The sequence below is a fragment of the Gymnoscopelus microlampas genome (genome assembly GCF_963454915.1).
Source record: "Gymnoscopelus microlampas genome assembly, chromosome: 21".
Taxonomy (NCBI): domain Eukaryota; kingdom Metazoa; phylum Chordata; class Actinopteri; order Myctophiformes; family Myctophidae; genus Gymnoscopelus; species Gymnoscopelus microlampas.
Genome location: NC_139958.1, coordinates 30,204,594 through 30,226,729, shown reverse-complemented (window position 1 = coordinate 30,226,729; position 22,136 = coordinate 30,204,594). Strand labels below are relative to the sequence as shown.

At 42.0% G+C, this 22,136-nt stretch overlaps 2 protein-coding genes across 2 annotated transcripts in view; one reads left to right on the top strand and one right to left on the bottom strand.

The window, feature by feature from the left end:
- The window catches only part of antxr2b (ANTXR cell adhesion molecule 2b), a 17,494-nt gene extending 14,424 nt beyond the window's left edge, over positions 1-3,070 (bottom strand). Inside the window, exons 1-3 of the mRNA XM_084046186.1 lie at positions 2,720-3,070; positions 1,770-1,841; positions 1-67 (exon numbers count right to left, since the gene is read on the bottom strand). The exon at positions 1-67 is cut by the window's left edge and continues 5 nt beyond it. Of these exons, the coding sequence (XP_083902312.1) occupies positions 1-67; positions 1,770-1,841; positions 2,720-2,847 (267 nt within the window). The 5' untranslated portion in view covers positions 2,848-3,070. The remainder of the gene's footprint in view (positions 68-1,769; positions 1,842-2,719) is intronic.
- A 2,036-nt stretch (positions 3,071-5,106) lies between these two features.
- pigo (phosphatidylinositol glycan anchor biosynthesis, class O) lies at positions 5,107-20,032 on the top strand. The gene is made up of 11 exons (XM_084046575.1): positions 5,107-5,290; positions 6,240-6,718; positions 7,445-7,588; positions 8,182-8,305; positions 9,104-9,263; positions 11,100-11,282; positions 12,422-14,015; positions 14,304-14,507; positions 15,496-15,674; positions 17,202-17,272; positions 17,887-20,032. Exons 2-11 carry the CDS (start codon positions 6,241-6,243, stop codon positions 18,014-18,016), a joined length of 3,267 nt encoding a protein of 1,088 aa, XP_083902701.1. The 5' UTR covers positions 5,107-5,290; position 6,240; the 3' UTR covers positions 18,017-20,032.
- Positions 20,033-22,136: the final 2,104 nt, after the last annotated feature.

The window sequence follows — 22,136 nt, the reverse complement described above, 5'->3', positions numbered from 1 at the left end:
TCCGGTAAGTGGCAGTATGACAGCTGCTCTTGATGAAAAGACAATGTATGATACCCTCATCCTGGGACTGGAACAGACACACAAACAACATAATGTACACACAGTCACACACTTGAATCTTGTGCTGGATAAAATGTATTCAAATGGACATTTAATGTCCATTTGGGCATATAATGCTTTGCCAATTTCTTTTAGGTAATTTCTTAATGTGCAAAATGTCTGCTTTTTTCCTCTTCATTTGTTTTGACAATGATCTTACACGTCTACTTTTACTCTATCTTCATTTGCTGCAGTTAAGCACAAATTGGCTAGCCTTCTGTGGCATGTATGTGTATATTGTATAATATTATGTAGGGACAATCCTAAAGTGTCTGTTTTCACGCATCCTCTAATGTTAATGAAAGTCCTCTAGATTTCTCCTTTACTCATGGAACACACTGACTGATATTATACCCTGTGTTTTATTATGTTTCATGTCACACCAACATTTCGCACACACACACACACTAGTAGGAGCATGACAAATACATCTCTTAAATCTTTATAGGTAGCCATAAGACGTAACTAAGGAAGCTTTTACAAGATAAACCTGACTTTTGGTGAACATGTTCTACAAAACCAGCTTATTGTTGTAATTACACTAATGCCTACACGGCTTCAATGGTATTATTGTCATAACCTGATTATTTGTGTTAATAGTGTGTAGTAATTAATTACAGGTAAGGTAGGCTAACCGTTGCAGTGCTAATTACATTGTTGTACCCATAGAGTTGCAGTTGACCTACAGAGGGAGTAGGCCTACAGTAGCTGCCATAACTGTGGCTACTGAGCCTTATCACGAAAGGACGCCATAGGGGTCCATCTGGTCCATGTTTACACTCTCAGAGTTAAATAAACACTGAGGATTTGACTGTTTAGAAGTGTTAGCACCACCCTCCATTCATTGTGCTATACCGTTCTGGCTGAAACTCCTTCCTCATGTCTTTGTTCTGGTCTTAAGCACCCTTAACATCTGGGACGGCTGTTCTTGAGCTTAAACTTAGTACCCCACCATTAAGTCTCAAAAATATCTCTCACACTTTCAGCTCACCACATCCCCTTTGCAGTGGTGGAAAGTAACTATGTACATTTACTTAAGTACCGTACTTAAGTACAATTTTGAGGCATTTGTACTTTACTTGAGTATTTCCAATTTCCAATACTTTTACTTCTACTACACTACATCTCGGACCCAAGTATTGTACTTTTACTTTTTACAAATATTGTACTTTTACATACATAAACCACTTCAGCCCTATATATATGTTGGCCATTTCAAAATAGCCGATCTACAAGCTCGTGAGCTTGTAGATCTGCTATTTTCAAAAGATGCTTATACATTTGAAATATACCAATACCAATACTTTTGTACTTTTAGTCAAGTCAATTTTTAACTCCGGACTTTTACTTGTAACAGAGTACTTATACATCGCAGTATCGATACTTTTACTTAAGTAAGAAAATGTAGTGCTTTTTCCACCACTGCCCCTTGGGTATTTTAGAGTAGTTGGCAGTAGGCTACATTATATCTGCTGCTCCTAAAAATAGATTTGTTTCACTGTGTTTGGATTGTAATTACGGGCCGATACTGATCTCTCACTGTGTAAACACTGCGAAAAATAATTAACTTTTCAAGGCTTTTTCACCAGAACAGTAGGCTACAGCACAGGGAGATGAACGGAGAGCTGAACATAAAAGAAAGGGGAACAGCATGCTGCCAGTTTCCTTACCTGACAAACCTGTTAGTGAGTCTCTCCACAAAATCATAGATCTCTCCCCAGTGCTTTGATACGCTTCCTGACCTGCAAAATCAGGGACCAGATTGATGAATGGGGCACAAACTTGGTGATCTGAGTCTGTCTGTCTGTCTGTCTGTCTAAAACACATTTGGATTATTATTACAAAACATACATTAACCACTTCAACTTTGGCTATTTGAAAATAGCCGATCTACAAGCTCACAACACGTCGTGATACGTTGTGAGCTTGTAGATCTGCTATTTTCAAAAGATTTGTATACATTTTTATACATTTCACAACCTGTGAAATGGGACATTGTGCATAATGGGTACTAGTCCTAAGTGCAGGTGTAAGATGTTTCCCTGACATATTGGAAATCAGAGAGATGGCAGCAGCAGACTTATAGCCAATAGACCTCATACCACAACATAATAACTCAATGTTAACTCTGGACACACACACACACACACACACACACACACACACACACACACACACACACACACACACACACACACACACACACACACACACACACACACACACACACACACAGTCCAAGTAGCCTTCATCATGTCCTAAAATAAGCACAGCCAAACCTCTGTAGTTGCAGCACCAAAACACATCCATACATGGATGGAAATGACTAACTCCTAGATGTTAACTTTCTACAGAGATCTAAAGCCATCCTGATTGTAGGAGAACAATTCAAAACATGATGCAAGTTGCAATGTGCACAAATATCTGTTTTGTGTTGAGATTTAGTATTAAAAACAAGCAGTTTGTTTGTCTTTCAAACTGCTATGCGCAGCTCCGGCGCGCGCGCGCGCACACACACACACACACACACACACACACACACACACACACACACACACACACACACACACACACACACACACACACACACACATACACACAGAGCCATAGAGCCGCCTACCTGTCTAACACAAAATAAATATCGAAGGCTCCATTACAAGACGCGTCCTCGCGTTCACCCAAAGACGCGCCGATAATAGCAACTGTTACAAAAAATATTGTGCTGCATAACCGGTCCATGATCATCATCACGCATTATATTAATTTAAAATCATAAAATCAGAAGGCTAAACTGTCATCCAGCCGAACTGTAAGTCAGTCGATCTCAACTATTAAAAACAACGTCTGGATGGAATTGCTTCCGGATGAGCGACATCGCTGTACTGTAGGATCCGTTATTTCGGTGTGTTCGATGGGGTTACATTGTTGCAAGTCTATGTAATATACTGTCCGGGGATCACATTATCCAGTTGATACAACTGGGCAGGGCACACATTACAACATGACACAACAAGTGTAATGGATGTGGGTGGAGCTTTGGACAAGATGCGCCCAGCCGCCAGTCCAGGCGAGCAGCTGAGCTCAGATCACTGCCTCTACAAACCACATTAAAGGAAGCATCATGGGGTACATTCCATGGGGTGTGCTTCTGGAGTGTGTGTGCCCAGACGCTTTAGGGCAGGGGTCTTCAACAGGGGGTCCGGAATTCCTAGGGGGTCCTCAGAGTTACTACAGGGGGTCCGCCAAATCTGGGTGTGATAGGATTAAAAAAAAAATACACTAACCACCTATAGCATCCCTATTCCGAGGGGAACATTTGCTGAAAATAGCAGATCTACAAGCTCACAATGCCTTGCATCTGCTATTTGATTGATTAAAAAAAATGAACAAGCATATTGGAAATTCCCAATGATATTTATATCCCAATATTGTTTATATTTTACAAATATCTATTTTAAAAAGAGATGAAAAAACAACAACAAGCAAGTAGGCTACCCATCATAATATTGTTTTTAAGCAAAGTGCAAATAAGAGGCACGAAACAGACATTACAATGAGAGGCACACATTTATTAAAGGAGAATTTTGGACTAAAGTTTTATTACCTTTTCTATGATGTTATGATATCTTAGGATGAATGGTACAGTATAAAAATTTCATAACTCCACCCCTGGTCCGCCAGAGCTTAAAAGCCCTCTAAGCTGCCTCATTCACTTGAATGGGGAATCTCACTTACAGTTGAAGCGGATTGGCCTTAGGTTAGATCACATATTTTAATAGCTTTTTTTTTTTGAGATCTGATGTTCATAGTGACAGAACACTATGCAACCAAAAAAAAAAAAAAACAGAAGTCTCGCTAGACGAGATTGAAATCTCGAGAGCCAGCATCTCAGTGTTCCAAAAATGCACTTCATGATTTAGCCACAGTTCTGCCACTGAACTGCCCAGCCAATCTGTCAAAGCACTGAGTAAAGAGATCCCACACTATAAGGGGCACATACCACAAAGAACTGCTTCTGGCAACATCTATCAGCTCAGTTAGTGCATCAGTATTCATAGAGGTTTTATTCTGTGGCACCATCTACAGGCCATTAAGAGTTATAGGCTCTCAATTCTGTTTTCTTACTTTGACAGCCCGAACACTTGCAAAGAGCAAATAGGGTCAAACTTTTCTTGCAATGGGCAATGAGTAAAGATAGCAAAAGCAAATTGGAATCCATGATGATGTAATTCAGTCAAGCATGGAAATGTATTAGTTATAGTCTGCCTTGACATAGTAAATAGAATGCATTTATAGTGCCTTTTTTAAAAGCACTTTACAAAGCACTCCTCAAAGCACCAGATGAGGTAGCCTACCTCCTGAGCCAGTAAGCTAAGTGATATTTTTGTTTGTTTGTTTAAATAAGTGTTATTTCTCTCCAGTTCTAAACAGAAAAACTAATTCAGGTCAGAGTACCAATTTTATCCAATCAGGAGGGAGAGTAAATACGGGGAGAACTCAAACATGATACAGGATTAAGGAATATGACATAAAGAAATGAGCATGTATTTTCTGTTTACTAGAGCTGGAGAGATGGGGAGGCCCCTGGTAGATTGATTGATATTGAATACTTTATTAACAGTTTGCAAATAGTACAGTGGTACGATTATACAATGATGCTAAAAGGACACAAAAACAAGGGCTTGTTTCCATTGTGGTCCTGTAGACTACAATGACTACTAATACTATCAGAATAATAGAGCTTTAACTTAAAAATAAAGAATAATTGTTTTAACCACAAAATATTGCCTACCCTATACCTGTGTAGTTGTATACTATACTACCCTAAACTGTATAATGTTTGAGTGAAAAACATTCCCATTCCTGGCACACTGTCGCCTTAAGAAAAGGTTGTCATGGTTACACAGCCATTGAGGACAGCGGCTAACTGCGCATGTCACAAGAGGAGGAAGTTTGTGCTACAAAGAACAAGTGTCCGCCGGGAGCTTCCGGTTTAGCTCCATGGCCGTTAGTTCCAGTTCCATCTGAGAGTCAGCCTCCTTCTCCGTAACCTCAGTTTGCTGGAGTCTCAATGAAGGTTAGAGGTTGTGCGTGCACCTGAGGCTCAGTGTCTCGCAGCACCGTGTTGTGAACACACGCGGTTCTCCACGCCTCGCCCCGGGAGAAAGAGGACAGCACCGGCCGCTGCAAGGTCAGTATAACATGCGGGAGGGAGCTAGCTGGTGAGGCTAACGAAGGCAAAGCCATGATCTCTCCCTGCCCGGTAGTTTGATGCTAGCTGTCACTTCTTCTTATGCTTTTATTGCAATTAGTTCATGTTGCAGTTCACATATTACATCTTCTTGCAATTGTTTTTTTTTTTTTTTTGTTTTTTTACACCCAGTGTTACAAACTAAATTAAAATGCAGTAAACCAAAAAACATGATTACACACATCTAAGTGTGACATGAGTCCATATATATATATATCTATCATCAATGTGTGTCGTTTGACTCTCACAAACAGAAATAAACGAAGCAAAATATATTAATACTAATTATGCTAAATTATAAAAGGGATAATGCTAGTGATATTTATAATGATAACAACATGATACAAAATAAGGGGGGAGGTATGTGTGTCATCTATGTTGCGAACAATTAGTTGTCTCTATTTTTGTGTCAGTTCCTCAGATCTGACTACCTTTTTCCTGTCACTTCTTCTTGTTGTGATTGTGAAGTCCTCATTGATGTATGTTTGTTGTCATAAAAAAGAACCAGCATTACCATTCAAAGCTCTCTGTCAAGAAACCGTTGCTGTTGCTTCATTTGCTGTTTAGCACAACGTTAGCCAAGTCTGCCTTAATGTGCATTTGGGGAAATAAAAGTAACACAAAGCCGGCTTTATGCTTAGAACTTGCCCACCATTGTCGGTCGCGCACCGAAAAGAGCTGATCTACAAACCCACAACACACTTTGAAGATAGGCTATTTTCGGTGTGCAGCACCGCACGCAACAAGCCCTTTGCTGGTGTTCACTATAAACATATTGTGATACTGCATTTAAAGGTGTCGAATAAGTGCATGCAGGGATTTAAGCGATATGCAACTGGGTGTAATTAACATACTGCAATCTGCATTCATATTCTTTTCCTGCCTCTAGGATGAAGAGGCTCAGAATCCTATCCCTGCTGCTGTGGATGTGTGCAGTGTTCTATGTTGGCATCTACCTGTTTGTGGGTGGATTTCTGCTGGTCAGGCTGGAGGTGAACAGGACCAGCACCTGTGAGGATGTGCTGCTCCCAGCAGGAGAGCAGGGAGACTTCTGTCGCGCCAAGCCCCGGTTCCGCAGGGCCGTGCTTCTCATCATCGACGCGCTGAAATACGACTTTGCTCGCTTTGACCACGGCAACGCAGCGCCACGTCCCTACGAGAACAAGCTACCCGTGCTGGAGGAGACGGTCGCATCGCGGCCCGCCCACAGCCGCCTGTACCCCTTCCGCGCCGACCCCCCCACCACCACCATGCAGAGGATCAAGGGCTTCACCACAGGTTCGCTGCCCACCTTCATCGATGTCGGGAATAACTTTGCCTCCAGCGCCATCTTGGAGGACAACCTCATTCACCAGCTCGGACAACTGGGTGAGCAGCAGCAGTCTTCACACAAGTTTACAAACTGATCGTCAAGCCTGACACTTGAGTTCCACAGGGTTCCCGAATCCTTACACATATCTGTGAATGTCTGGATTTAGGAAGGGAAAATATGTCTGATATAAATTTAAAGGTCTTTTGGAAAGTTTCGGAATACAGTAGATCAAGAAGAATGGAAAGAATATGTATATACAGGCACCGTCTCTCTCTGGTTCTACAGGGACTGTAGTATTGCTATCTATCAGGCCTGAACAACAGTTTTCTGTTGTTCAGGCCTGATAGATTGCAATACACATGTTATGTCCCTGTAGAACCAGAGAGAGCAAATGTCATTGCACCTGTTGTGATATTAAATGTAGTTAAGAATAATCTTCAGATAGTCCTATGGCATATAAAGTTGACACACAGCCATATTGCCCAGCCACAGGATACATCATGTTGAACACCTACCCTACTGTACCAGCTCCTTCAAATCGTGTGAAGAAGTTGAGGTCTGGGGAACAAAATATGGAATTCTATGGAAAGTATTCTATGTAGGAGGGGTCTGTATTGCATCAGGACATTTACTAGGGGGAAAAGTGTGAGATTTTAAATGAAACTTCATTACCGTATGTAGGAAATCTGTATCCATCCAGTCACTCTGGATCCACTCTTTGAGTCTTTATCACTGGTAGTGTGACTTTCTTCAACTGACATACTGTATACGTCCGTTTGTAGGGAAACGGGTGGTGTTCATGGGTGATGATACTTGGGAAAGTCTTTTCCCCAAGAAGTTCTACCGCTCCCTGCCCTTCCCCTCTTTCAACGTCAAGGATTTGCACACAGTGGACAATGGAATTCTCCAGCATCTCTATTCAACAGGTATCATCCACATAATGCTATAGAGACAGCGTGGTAGCAGACAGTGTTTACACAAGCGCAGAGAACTTTTGTTTCTTTATTGTTGTATCAGGCTGATTGAAGGTGTTGTAAGTGATTTTCTTTAGTTAAAATAAGTGTCTCCCTAGCTCTTTTGTAAACAGAACATACATTTTCAGGTCAGGATACCAATTTAATTCTATCTGGAACGTGACCTCAACTCATACAGAATACAGGATAAACAAGTGAAATTCCAAGTGATGAAAAAAAAGATATATAGCACAAAATTGGAATTGGAACAAAATACAAAATGTATTTTCCGTTTGTTAAAGAGCTGGGGAGACCTGTTATTGAACAAACACTCTATAGCAATGATTACTATTAGAATAATGCAGCTTTAACTTTTTTTTATATTCCCAGTGACACACTAAGTCAAACCCACCCTGTTTTCCTCCAACCTACAAACCAGCAGCTTTCTAGATGAGCACTAACCCTAATGATTTTTTAATGCAGCACATCAAATCATATTATATCTGGTTTGGTTGCTTTAACTCGTGTCTCTCCCTCTCAAACGTGTCTTTCTGTGGTGCTTGCAGTGGTGGGTGATGACTGGGATGTCCTGGTTGCTCATTTCCTTGGAGTGGATCACTGTGGCCACCGGTTTGGTCCCGACCACCCTGCCATGGCTGACAAACTCACCCAGATGGATGGAGTCATCAGGTCAGGACATTAATGTACTTTCACAAGCAAGTCAAGCAAGCATTCACAATCGGGCTGAGTGATAAAACACGACAGTGTAACCACATTAACATTAACATTAACCCTGACCGAGGTACCTATTTTGGCGCATGTCATTATAGACGAACATTTTCAAAATATTTCAAATATAATAGTTTAAAAAAGTATTTTCCCCCCCGAATAAAGTCAACATTTTCAACGAAAATAGCAGATCTACACGCTCCCAACACACCACGATGGAGCACATTGTGAGCTTGTAGATCGGCTATTTATGTTATTCATTGTACGACAAATTATATTGTACTTGAGTGGTTAAATCGCTGTTGACTAATAGGCTCTATGCACAGCAGCCATATTGGACAGAAATTGGGCCCCTTCCTTGCTTCCTTCACAGGTGTCACCAATGACACTAATGAAGGGTCTGTTCCATTTAGTGTAGCACAATGGTTCTCAAACGTTTTAATTTCAAGGACCCCCATAACTCTCAGAGTTACACCCTCTCAAGGAACCATGAGGGTCCCTGGACCACACAATATCAGCACCCTGACTCTGTTTGACCAGAATGGAACAGAGCCTTCATTAGTATCATTGGTAACACCTGTGAAGGAAGTAAGAAGAGGCCCAATTTTGCTCCAAAATGGCTGCTGTGCATAGAGCCTATTGAAATATTGTATACAAAAAAAAAACATTTGCACACCCCCATCATGGAAATTGTTGATGGGAAGCCTGGTTATTGTTATTATTTATTGTATATCCTGCTCTGCCTCCTTTCTAATCTAGGTCAGTGATGGAGCGCCTGCAGAATGACACCCTCCTGGTGGTGATGGGAGACCATGGGATGACGGACACGGGCGACCACGGCGGAGAAAGTCAGAAGGAGACCGACGCTGCCCTCTTCCTCTACAGTCCTTCGCCTCTCTTCTCAGGGCCCCCGTCCAAGGTCTGTTTTATTGTATTCCTCAATACTGAAGATTAAACAGTTAGTGTCATATATCAGCTGAGCTGATGTTACAGGCGTAACCTACACCAGACAGGAATTTGGCTCAGGATGAGATCACACGAGGTATGCTGTACCCACCCCTATATACAGCTATATACTATATAATAGACAGCACCTTCTCTGTTTTAACCCATGAGACCTGAAGCCGATTCTACATGTCTCCTAAATCTCAACAATATTCTCAAAAACGTATGTTTCTATACGCGCTATGAGCTTGTAGATCTGCTATTTTTGAATAGCCCAAAGTGTAAAATAATGCTTTTTAGCTCAAATCTAAAAATGACACAGTTCCAGGTCTTAATGGGTTAAAGGGTTCAGAGACTCTTGGTTACGGCCTGTCTCTTCCCATTACATACGTTTGAATGAAAAATACCACTTTGAGGGCTGAAGAGCAAACAAGTTCAGTGTGCTTGCCTACTTCCAGTTGGGCCCATACACTTTAAAAGTTTTACCCACCTAGGTCATGATACTATCTCAAAATATTCTGATGGGTTGGGGCAACTATGGGGCTTAAATGAAAAACCACCGAAGTGGAAAAAGCGGCACTCCAAAATCAATAATGCAAGACTGGCTCAGATGTAATTTCTCTGGCCGCAGCCCTCCTCAGAGCAGATTAAAAAGTGATAATGGGGGTGCAGCAGGCCCCTCTTTTAAGCAACATCAATTGATTTTCTTTTTTTAGACATCACATTATAAATAATGTTTGAAATCATCCATATGGGGCGTTGGAGTCTGAGCACTGCAGCAGAAATACAGTTTTCAACCAGAGGAGGGCGATATAACTGCATTATTACATCCCTAATGGGGCTTGTAGACATTTCGTCAGCAACGTCGATTACTTTTACTGTATTGATCGGTTTCATCCTTTTAGAGAGATAAAATGCACTTTTCTGTCCTCTTTTATTATGATGATTAATACTAGAATCACACATGCATTAAATGTTCGGAACTTATTCCCTGATGTCATTGCAGCCACGGGGACGGCACTGTAAATTTCCTTTTTATGTTCTCTATATTTTGCAATTTCAGTACATCTGTTCTTGTTTTTTTTTTTAAAGAAGTGTATTGATCAGCAAGAAATGATTCTGATGGCAGCCAGGCATTTATTGATCTAGTTGGCAAGTTGGACAAAAAGGAGCCAAAAGACAATGCTGTTTTCAGCATGCTGACAACAGCATAAAAATCCCCCACTAAAAATAGTCCAGCTTTAAATCAGTCGTTGTCTAGTTTTCCCTACAAATATTTATAGAGAATAGAACTGCCACTTGCCTTAATGCTGCTGAAGAAAATTGATCTGATTTTGTGGTATGCACTCTTTTGTGGAAAGAGTGCATACCACAAAAATAATAGGCTATAGTCCTTCCTGCTGCTCGCCTGGGTTTGAATCCAAATCGAGGCTCTTTACTGCATGTCATCCCACCTCTCCTGCCTTTCCTCTCTCTGTTACTGTCACTATCGGAAAAAATATATTATATATATATAATTCTGATTTGACTGAATCTCCATAGTAGTAGTAGCTCACCACAGTCTGGTCAAATAGAAATATCCAGTATAATGAGTCCACGCCCCCATATATCATGTGGGGTTGATTACTGTGTTACTTTGAGTATATATGCAATCACATTCGTTGTGCTTACATAATTAAAGTGTAATCAACAGAATAGAATGTGTTCAGTATGAGTTTACTTTGATCACAAAGTACTAATGCTGCAAGAAATGGAGAGCTCAAGAATTCTCTCTCTTTTTCTTTCTTTCTTTCTTTTCAAATAATTATAGAGTGAACCTCAAGTGGTCCCACAGACAGACTTGGTTCCTACCTTGGCTCTGCAGCTGGGAGTGCCCATTCCTTACAGCAGTGTGGGCCAAGTCCTCCTGCCTCTTTTCCCTCCTCACAACCAAATGAAGGGTGCACTTGAGGGTCTCAGCCAATTGGAGGCACTGTGGATCAACGTCAAACAGGTAACCTCTTAGGGAGCAACGGAAGGCTGAGGGGTAATATGTCCTTGCCTGTGCTGTCAATATCTATTAACATTGAAATTTGTTGAGAGGTGTAGCCCAAGCCTAAGTTACTAAAATGTTCATGCCAAGGACTACCAAATAAACATTAAACACTTTGGACCACAGACATCCTTTTGATAAAACATTTCAGGCACCATGTATGAGATTTTTCTAGGTAGAAATAATATGTGACAGAATAGCTATAACTTTATGCCAACAGTGGAAAGAGTGAAACCTATTCAGCCTAGTCTCAGGTTCTGTTATCATGCTAACTTAAGTTCATTATATACAAATAAGATTGAACCATTCCTCACTTTTCTGAGGACCTCCAGAAACCCTATGATAACCACTCCAAGAGTCCCAGATCCATACATTGGGAATCATAGGGTTAAAGCATGTTTGGGTAAGGCTGTACAACTAAGCAAAAGTAATATCGAAAATCTGGATTTTACGTTTCAGTTAAAGGTAGGGTAAGTGATATTATTTTTTTGTTAAAAGGTTAAAGTACTATATTCTGATAGTAATCATTGCTACAGAGCGATTGTTCGGTCACAGGGGTCTCTCCAGCTCTTTAGTAAACAGAATTATGTACATTTTCAGGTAGGTGACAACATTTAAGCCAATCAAAAGAGAGTACTGAAAATGCAGACTAATTTTCAGACTTATTTTACTGAACAAACACTCTAATAGCAATGATTACTATCAGAATATAGAGCTATTTAACACTTATTTTAACAAAAGTAAATCACTTACCCTACCTTTAAGTAAATGTGACACTGGGCAATTAACTCAAACATCTTGGTCAGCTGTTGAACCTTGCTCTTGTCTCCTAACCAGGTCATTAACAAATCATTTAAGAAAATGATCCAAATATCTTTTGACTTTACACCTTTTTGTTTTATTTACTATGTCTTTAGTCAGACATATGTTATTTATTACATTTTGCTTGTCACGTCAGTCGTGGTCACCAGACATAATACTTTACCACATTATATCATCATGAATATTAATGAGTAACATTCCATGTAATGTGCAAAGTTATTTGGCTTTGAAAAGAGTTGAATCATGTTCTGATGATTTAACTGTCTTTGTTTGTGAAGGTCAATCGTTTTCTGGAGACCTATTCCAGCATGGCCAAAGACATCCCACCAGAGAGCCTCTCTAAGCTGCAGGAGCAGTTCTCACAGGTCTCCACTGAGTACCTCACCGCCGTGAGAAACGGTCTGCCCCCTTCTCCAGAACTAGTTGTTTCCCTGCAGTCCTACCTCACCTCGGTCAGAGAAACCTGTCGGGCCACGTGGGCCCGTTTCAACCCGCTCAAGATGGCCGCAGGCTTAACCATTCTGCTGTTTGCCTGCGTGCTATGTTTCATCCTCTCGGAGCTGTCCTGGCTGCTGGTCAGGGACGGCAGTCTGCTGAAAGCCCCTGTCGTGGCAGCGCTGTCGATTGGGTTCTGCGTTGCAGCAGGTCAGCTGTTTGCCCGGGGCTACGTCGAGGTGGCGTGGTGCCTGGCAGCCACCGCTATCGTCTCAGAACTGCTGGTTCTCCGGCGCGCTCATCGGGCCAAAGCATCCACTGCCTCTGGCAATGGGGCTAAAGCCCCAAAGCGGGCCGGCTGGCTGAGCCTGCGTCGCTTCGTCACCCCGGCTCTCTTGGTGCTGATCCTGCGCGCTGCTTCCCTGCTGTCAGATAGCTACGTGATAGCTGAAGGGCGCGTGGTCACTTTCCTGGTCTTTTCCCTCGGGCTGTATGTTCCAATCCATCTCAACTGGGAAGGACTGTTACTGCCAGCCAACCATGACCCCCTCAAACCTGCCGGGCTCCTGCCCTCCCCAGCCCTTTCCCCTGCGGCTATAAGGAAGGAGAGCTGCACCCTCATGGCCTGTCTGGGGCTCCTGGTGGGGAGTCTCTACCTCTCCCTCTCCTTCCACAACTGCCGGGAGGAGCAGGGCTCATGCCAGCCTTCCCCATTCCTCTCTCCCCTCTCCCGGTTGCAGAACAGCCAGCTGAAGAATCTCCACTACATCCTCTCTCTGGCCTCGCTAGGCCTGTGGACATACCTGCTGAGACGCTGGCTACGTCACTATGGCAACCTCAACTCCTCGGGCGGGGCGGTGTTCATGGCCCGCTGGATCCTGCCACTGCTGTCCGTCTGCCTGGGGCTCAACTGGGCCGTCGGCGCCACTCCGGAGGACAGTTTCAGGAGCATGGCCGAGCTCCTCGGCGTGGCCCAGGTGGCGCTTCCCAGGACCATCTTCTCCCTCCTGGGTCTCGGGATGCTGTTGCTGTGGCTGGACCCAATCACTGTGTTTCTGAAGACCAGGGCCACGGCGCCGGCCAGGGGTTCGAACTTGCCCCCGCCCAGCTACCGGGCGAGCACCGGCATCAGCACGCAGGCGGAGCTGCACCACCTCATCCCCCAGATCTACCAGCGCATGCGTCGCTCCCTGGACGACGACGAGCCAAGCGAGGGAGCCGAGGCAGACGACAGGCCCGCCGTGGAGGCCTACGGACTGGGGACTGTCTACTCAGCGCCGCAACTGTTGTTTTGCGGCCTGTTGGGCGTAGGGCTACTTCTGCTACACGCAGAGGGCATGGCTCTGTCTTTTCTCCTGCTGCTACTGGAGATGGGCGCCCTCCTACACATCCATGCCTCCTCTACCACCCTCAGTAGCCTGCATGGGACGTACCATGGTAAGAGAAGAGGTCCCAATGATTTATTTCTTCTGATTCTATTAGTATAATAGGCTACTTTTAGGATTGTATCAGCCTTAATAGCTTGCATAGTGCATAGTAAATATTGAGTCTGAAAAAACATAAATGTGGAAAGGTTTTAACCTAAGACTGAATGTGATGGATGAACTCTTAGGTAAATGGAAACTGTTGGACCTATTATACTGGTATACCAGCTGCCATAAAAACATTATTTTAAATTATTGGGGCTTTCCTGAATGTCTGCCGTTTGGCTTTTCTCCTCTGCAGGAGGTTTTAATGTACCCTGGACTCCAGTGGTGCTGTGGTCCCTGGCTGCCACACAGTTCTTCCATGCCACAGGTCACCTGCCCACCTTCCCCTCCATCCAGTGGGGAGCTGCCTTTGTTGGCTTTCCTGATGGACACACAGGCACCATACTGCCGGCCTCACTAGTCACCCTCAACACCTTCTCGTCGCATATCCTGTTTGCAGGTAGTTACTTATTAATATGTTGTTGGAGACGGTAGTAAATTCTGAAGGAAAATGCCTCGGTCTTGCTTTATCTGTACTTAAAACGTAAAAAATGTTTAACCTCAAGGAAATCTCAAAATTGAAATTGAAATAAAAACAAGATCGGAAAAAATATATAATTTGAAAGTATTTCAGTATTTATATATATGCACTGTATAAATATACACTGCTTATGAACTTGAATAAGTCATATGATAAGGTGCTTACTGTAGGACTCAATGGGCGGGATATTGCACGAACACTGCCAGAGTTTAAGGTTGATTTCCTCTGGAGCCACCTAAACTAAAGTCGTCTGAACTATTAGCACTGTAAGGCACTTTGGCTGAAAGCATTGGGCAAATGGCTAAGTATTAGGGCTGGGCAATATGACTTCAAAATCAATATCACGATTATTTAAAACGTTTTCCTCGATTACGATGAATGAACTTTTTATTATTTTTATGTCATTTTTTGTGTGAAAATAACATCTATAAGCATCACAATGCGTTGTGAGCTTGTAGATTGGCTATTTTCACTATTTTTGTATGCCACCATTGTACAATGAAGTATGATACAGTTTAAGTGGTTAATTAGACTAATTGATGTAGTCGGATTATTTAAAAAAAAAAATTCATATGTTTTTATTTCATTGATATAATAAGACATTTTAAAAAGTATAAAAAGATCTGCTTCTTGATTAACCTACATTAGCAAGTTGGTTTTGTTTAATTTTGGCTTATTTTTGGTTAATTGCCCAGCCCTGCTAAGTATGCCGTTTGTGGTTGGTCTAGTAGTGGCTAGAGACACTGGCCCCTAAACTGAGAGGTCACCAGGTTGGTGACAGCTAGTGAGTGTCAAATATCATGTGTCCTATTGATGTCCTTGAGGAAGACACTCTGAAATATTGCACTCAAGACTCCAGTATCAGCAAAATATCTAAATATCACTTTCTGTGTGGTTTTGCCCTTAGTGGGTTGTCCATTGCTCCTGTTCTGGCCACTGGTGTGTGAGGTGAGGGGCAGCAGGAGAGTGGGAGGGGAGGACGGAGAGGATGCTGTAATGGAGATGAGACTGAGAGAGAACCCACAGCAGTTCAGCTCTGCCCTTTTGCAACTTTCAACACGCTACCTCTTCATTCATGGAACACAGGTATATCAAATATCCAATCTTTAGCTACTCATAGTAAAGTAACACACGTATCTTCTTGAGCTAACAACAACACTGTAGAGCTCAAGACCCTGATGCTACTGTAGATAGGAGTGTGTGGAGGGCACTAGTGTGGAGGGGACTCGCGCATCGCATCATCGCACACACATATCACAATGGAGTAAGCCACATGAATCATGATAAAGGCTGGCTGCTTGTGTGCATGTCCTACACCCTATTTGGCCAAATGGACTAGGGTTGCTAGGGGCTTACTTGCATGTATTATCAACTACAGTAGACACGTTTCCTCACTTTTAATGAGTTGCACTTTCACTCCACTGGGCAATTCCTGTTTGTTTTGTTAGTCCATGCGTCCACCAAAAGCATTCATTTTATTTTATTAGTTTTTTTTCTGAGACCAGCGGATTTTTAATTGTTTCCAATGTATCGCCATGTATGTATTTACACTATGCAACAAACGCCAGCAACATGTCTGAGCATCTATTCTGTGCTGAGCCATTCACGTTAGAACATTGTGCTCATCACTGCCACTTTTTACCCAGCCGTCAAATCACAGTAGAGGAGGGGCAGGACAAACATCACAAAAGACCAGCTGTCATTTCCTGCAATGTACAAGTGCAATTCACCATATTCACACGGCGGCCATTTTTCTATTAAGTTAATGAAATAATGCCAACCCGGGTGGCATTTCTTCCCAACCCGCAAATATGACGTGAGAGCAAAATGGCCGCTGGGTGAATATAGTCAATGATACTGGGCTTTTTCCTCGCCAACAAATACAATCTCATGTACCCACATTGACCGGCGAGTCCATCCTCTCTCCCTTACCCTTATCAAAAGCAAGAGCCAGAGTTCTAGGGCCAGAGCAAGTACTCTTTGCTTGCTTCTGCTATGAGATGATTGGTTCGGTTTGGTTTGAGTTTCAGCTGAAAAATTGCTCTGCCCTCAAGCACTCCCAGATGGGTGGGAAGAGCATCTTGTGTTTTCAGCTGGGGAAAAAATGCTTTAGTGGACACATAGCCTTAATTCTGTGTTTGTTTCTAGCCAGAGGTGGTTTTGTGACATCATGCATGTCGCGGTATGAGCTGTGTTTAGTCTACTTTTGAGGGGACATAGATACATATATTTTTGACAGAATTACAGACAAACCCATTACTTGGCCTTTGACCACAGCATAACAAAGATAAAACTATCACAACATTTACATGGACACAAAAGTGTAATAATGTAAGAGACGCAAGATAATCAGGCACGTATGTGCAACTTACTGTACCTGATAAGCTACGGTATAGCTAACTGAATAACAATGCTACCTATTATATATATATATATATATATATATATATCTTTTTACATTTGCAAAAACACAATTTGGATGACCAATCTTTAAGCAAAGGATGAGTGTGCACTGTGCACCCATCTGAGGCATTTTCCAGCATAGGCCAGCTTCTCCATGTGTATGCAGTTCACAGCACACATTTCAACTCCAGATCCCTTATCTCTTCTCAGGTCTTTGCATCAGTGTGTGCAGCTGCTATCCTCAGGAGACACCTAATGGTGTGGAAGGTTTTCGCACCCAAGTAAGTGCCTGAATGCAATTTCCCAGCTATCACAAATGCACTGACAGGAAAGGCTTTGTTTTGAGTCTATGAATATTTGTGTGGTACACTAACGGCTAACCACCCACACCCACTGCTTTTCACTGAATGCACATGAGTGAACCATGTCTTTCCTAATTGAATTATAACTCATACTGGAGTGCGTATTATGTCTGCTTATCTGTTGAAAAGATGCACAGAACTCGGTTAAAGAATCCATGCATGCTACTCTTATGTATTTAGTCTTGTAAGCCTAACCTAAGTTACCTTGCAAAGTCAAGCACCAGCTGTTAATAAGTTCAACATTTTTTTTGTATTCTAAATGGACAAATCATTAAACTTATTACATTAAAATGGTCTGCAACACACAAACTAAATGAGTTCTTACATAGAGCTTAGGTGTTACTAATTAGCAGTTAAAGGAGCGTGCTTGTAGCTGGAAGGTTCAATATCCACGGATCGGCAGAATGTCGCTGTAAGAAAACCCTCTCAGAGTCCCCTTAACACACCCATCACGATCTAGAATCATAGCTTCAACTCTTACATTTCCCATTAAAACCCCCGAGCTGAGCTCTCTCCCATCCTCTCATCCTTAGGTTGATGTTTGAGGCCTCAGGCTTCCTGGTCACCAGCGTGTTTCTGCTCATCGGCGTCTCTCTGGTAATGAGGGTAGATGTAGCCGTTGGTGGCTGGTTCAAAAGACTCATCCCCGAAGCATCCAGGTAGCAATGACATCCCTTCTGCTTCACCTCCGCCACAGCACCCACCCTGTGCCATATTTGGGAGAAGCCTTTACATGAAGTTGGTCAGGTGAACGTTGATCTAAAGACAAACATATTCTTTTTACACACAAGAAACAGAGAATCATAATTATTGACTATCATAAGGACTTGTCACATGAGGTTGTTTCATACGTCCCCCGGGGGCTGTATTGAGTACCACTGACCTCAAGGCCTTTATCTTTTTTGTATGTTGGACTCACTGAACTCTGACCCCCTGGACTGGTTGAAGATGCATTAAAACCATTTAAGGGATTTTATATACTGTACGTTTTTTTTGCTTGTGAATGCCATCACACAACACTGATGGGGCTAAAGAAGGCTTATATACACGTTGCCCGCAGTGGATTCTGATTATTTCAGAGGGAGCCGGTGGGAAATTATTGAATGTTTCTCCTCCGCCTTTTTTAAAACCAGGGATGGATGCATTCAGACCCTGTGAGCCGCACAATGTCGCAGCTCAAGATACTAAGGGAGGGAGAGAGAGATAATAAGACCTTAATTGATCCCGCAGGGGAAATTCAGTCGCCACGTTGTCCAGTATTATCTTCAGAATAATGATTGGAGATCATTATCTTTTACTCCTTTCACACTTTAGAAGTGCTTTATAAGGAGCAAAATATCATTATTATTAAATATGAAATCATCCAAAGTTAAAAAGTTAAAAAAAAAAGATGGCTTGGATATTGCCTGAGAAGTTAGCATGTACTACAAGTTGGTCTTGTTCCAACTTGTGTTTAGAAGCTCAGAATGTTTGTATGTAAAGGAGATCTTAATTTAAAGGACATTTAGTTTTACAATTTGGATAGATTTTCTTTATTTTAGAAATTGAAACATACATAACCATGGCACATGGAGTACTATATAGTACTATTTAGTACTTGTGCAGGTAATTTGTTCCACTAATCTGCGTAACACAAAGGAAGCAACATAGCATATCTGGGCAAAACAAACAAATACAATCCAGGTGTGCACTGTGTACTACTGAACCGTAGTATGATGAAGTTGTGACACTGTGTGTCTCACAAGGCTCAAACCATCCTATTGCATGTCTGTCATCCATGTGTGGACTGGTGGAAATTATCTATAAAAATGTAATGTTTTGTATTTTTCAGCCATTCAAATCAATGGTCTGGTAACTGCCAACTCCTACAGTGTTACACAGCTGTTTTATGCAGTTTCAGAATGTCTATGATGTCCTTGGCCTTTTTTCTTGACATTTTGATTCCTAATTCTAATACTGATTTATAACCAATTTTAACTTTTTCCCAAATCATAGATCTGCTCTTCTCTCTCTCTCGCTCTGTCTCTCTCTCTCTCGCTCCGTCTCTCTCTCTTTGTCTTTCTCTCTCTCATATCACAAATATGTCTTAATTGGGCTCGATAATACACCTTTTTCAATGGGATAGGTGCCTAGCTTTAACTTAACCACTTTCAAACTGGTGTCCCTATTTGGGCAAAATGTTTCTAAATTGTAAATTGGCTATTTTCGCTGCGCAACACCATCGTACAACGAAGTACAAAACGGGGCTTAAGTGGTTCATGCCTTTTTTTGTGTTTATGATGTCATAATGTTGACTGGGGTCATAAGAATACAGGACCTCCAGAAACAGTGCGAGTCAGTCAGATAATTTATTCCTGTGGGACGTCTGAGTTCATTTCTAGTGGAATATGCGTTACTGTACTGTAGTTCATAGTCAGCATATTAAGCTCATTAGCTAATGCATGAGACTGAAGGGATGTTGAGCTCAGGTTGAATTAGCCAAAATGCAATAGAGCTACTGCGTCAGGCTTGTTGTATGTGAGTGATGGGTGAATGGTGGTAGCACTGGTGGGTACTGTATATTGCCTTGCTTGTATGGAAGGTTGATTCTGCTGGCACTTTTTTTAAGTTTAATATATAAATGATTAATTAAATTGATTTTACATCCTGTGAATCTAATAAAACATTTTGTACATGACACTTTGGTTTGTGAAGCTTTTGATTTGCCACTCGAGGGCAAATTGATATGAATGAATGGGCTAGTGGTCGAGGAAAAAACATCAATGTGCTACAAACTAACTAGAATAACCAATTAACTAGACAGCAAACCTGCCATCTATCTACATACAATGTTTAAACCCCTGCATCATAACATGAAAATGGTGCACATCCAGTATTATTGGATGTCTCTAGGCACTAAAACATTAAATCAGGTGAACCAAACTGTTTAGCAGGCTTTTGCTATTCGAGCTCCATCTCAGACACTTCTGAATGCCCTGCCCGTGGAGATGAGGCTTGCAGAGTCTGTGCCTTGTTTTAAATCCCTTTTGAAAACACTTCAACTTATAAAGCTGCTTTTAACTCCCAACCCTCTGAGTTGAAATATATCTCTTGTTTTATCTGTTATTATGTTTTATTTGTTTATTGTGTTGGGATTTTTTTCCCTTTGTGACATTGTTCTTGCTTTACAAAAAAATATTATTATTATTTACGCAATGGCCCTAATTATTTATTTTATCTTATTTTCCTTAATACTGGCAAACTTGGCAGCCACCTTACGTTAATATCCTCGATAAAAATCCGGCCCAACTAGAACCTCCTCCAAAGACTAAGATGTGTCTGAAATCACACACACTACTCACTATACCAGGGGTCGGCAACATTTTTGACATGAAGTGCCATGTTTTTATTTTCTTAAAATGCCATATCAACATTACGTTTAATTATGACAGATTTTGATTGTCCATATACATAACAACCTTTATTTTTTCTTCTTTTGAAATATTTTCCTTCATATCAGGATTAGACTATAACGCCACCTATCTCCCATACTCACTCTCCAGTCAGAGTTAGAATACATTTAGAATTATGTGCAGGATGTAATTTGCATACCGATGTGAGGGGACTTGATTTAATTGACTACATTTAAAAAATGTATTTGATTTGAAAAGTAAATCCTTTCCCTCACACTTATGCCACTGTGCCAGTGATCACCATCCCCTGTGCCATTATTGGCAGTGGCACCTGTGCCTAAGGTTGCCTACCTTTGCACTATACAATACCTTTGCCATTTTGTAGTGCCAAGTGTAGGCTATAGTGAGAATTATTTTACCCAATGTAGTGGACTTATAGGCACGGCAGTGGCCCAGGAGGTAGAGCAGACATTTGGAAACGTAAGGTTCCTGGTTCAATCCCCAGCTCCCCTTGGGTTAGTGACAAAGTCCTTGAAAAAGACACTGAACACCTAACTGCTCCAGGTTGTTGCCTTGCATAGTTACCTCTGCCGTTGGTGTGTGAGTGTGTTGGTGTGTGAATGTGTTGGTGAGTGAATGGATGAATGTAATGCACATTTGTAAAGTGCTTTGGATAAAGGTGCAGTATACAGTACATGCACACAGCCACCGCCTCAATAATTCCACCATTACCCGAATCTGGTGCTTCATGTTGGGATACATGGTTCTGGTGCTCCGTGTCCTATCCCTACATTTTCTAAAATATCAATAACATGATAAATATCTATTTTTATGAAATCTAGGGCCATATCCCACCGCCTTTGGTCTCTCTTCCTTCTCAGAACTGTTGAGACACCTTGGACCGACCTTGCAGCTCAACCCCTCCCATACCCATGCTTCCAAATCTGACTTGTTTTGACACGCAACAACATTCCCCTAGTTTATCCATGAGGCAGCGTTTGGTTATTATGCCACACTGTTTTGTGATGCATGATGGTGAATTTTAATGCAGTGAGTGTCCCCTAGACTTCGTTTTTGCCCAGCCCCTGCCGGTGCCTCTGCCCTCGTCTGACCTGCACTGAACTCAGTGCGGGTCAGATCTTGGTGACTGTAGGATGATGCACAGTGGTGCAGATCTACAATTTCACCAGAGTGGCTTGTAGATCTGCTATTTTCCGCAAATATTTGGTGTAGGAGGAAAAAAGGAGCAGACTTTTTTACTAAGTATTGAGAGTACACACTAATAGAAAAGATTCATCTCTCATCTATACAATATGTAGTGGGGGTCCCTGCTTCATCTCTCTCTCAGCTAAGGGGTCCTTGGCCTGAAAAACATAGAAGACCCCTGGTGT

Excerpts from the sequence above, each read along its gene's own strand:
- pigo (XM_084046575.1), top strand. The coding sequence starts at position 6,241 with ATGAAGAGGCTCAGAATCCTATCCCTGCTGCTGTGGATGTGTGCAGTG. Across the intron at positions 7,589-8,181 it reads CCAGCATCTCTATTCAACAG|TGGTGGGTGATGACTGGGAT; the intron begins GTATCATCCACA and ends TGGTGCTTGCAG. Across the intron at positions 14,508-15,495 it reads GTCGCATATCCTGTTTGCAG|TGGGTTGTCCATTGCTCCTG; the intron begins GTAGTTACTTAT and ends TTTTGCCCTTAG.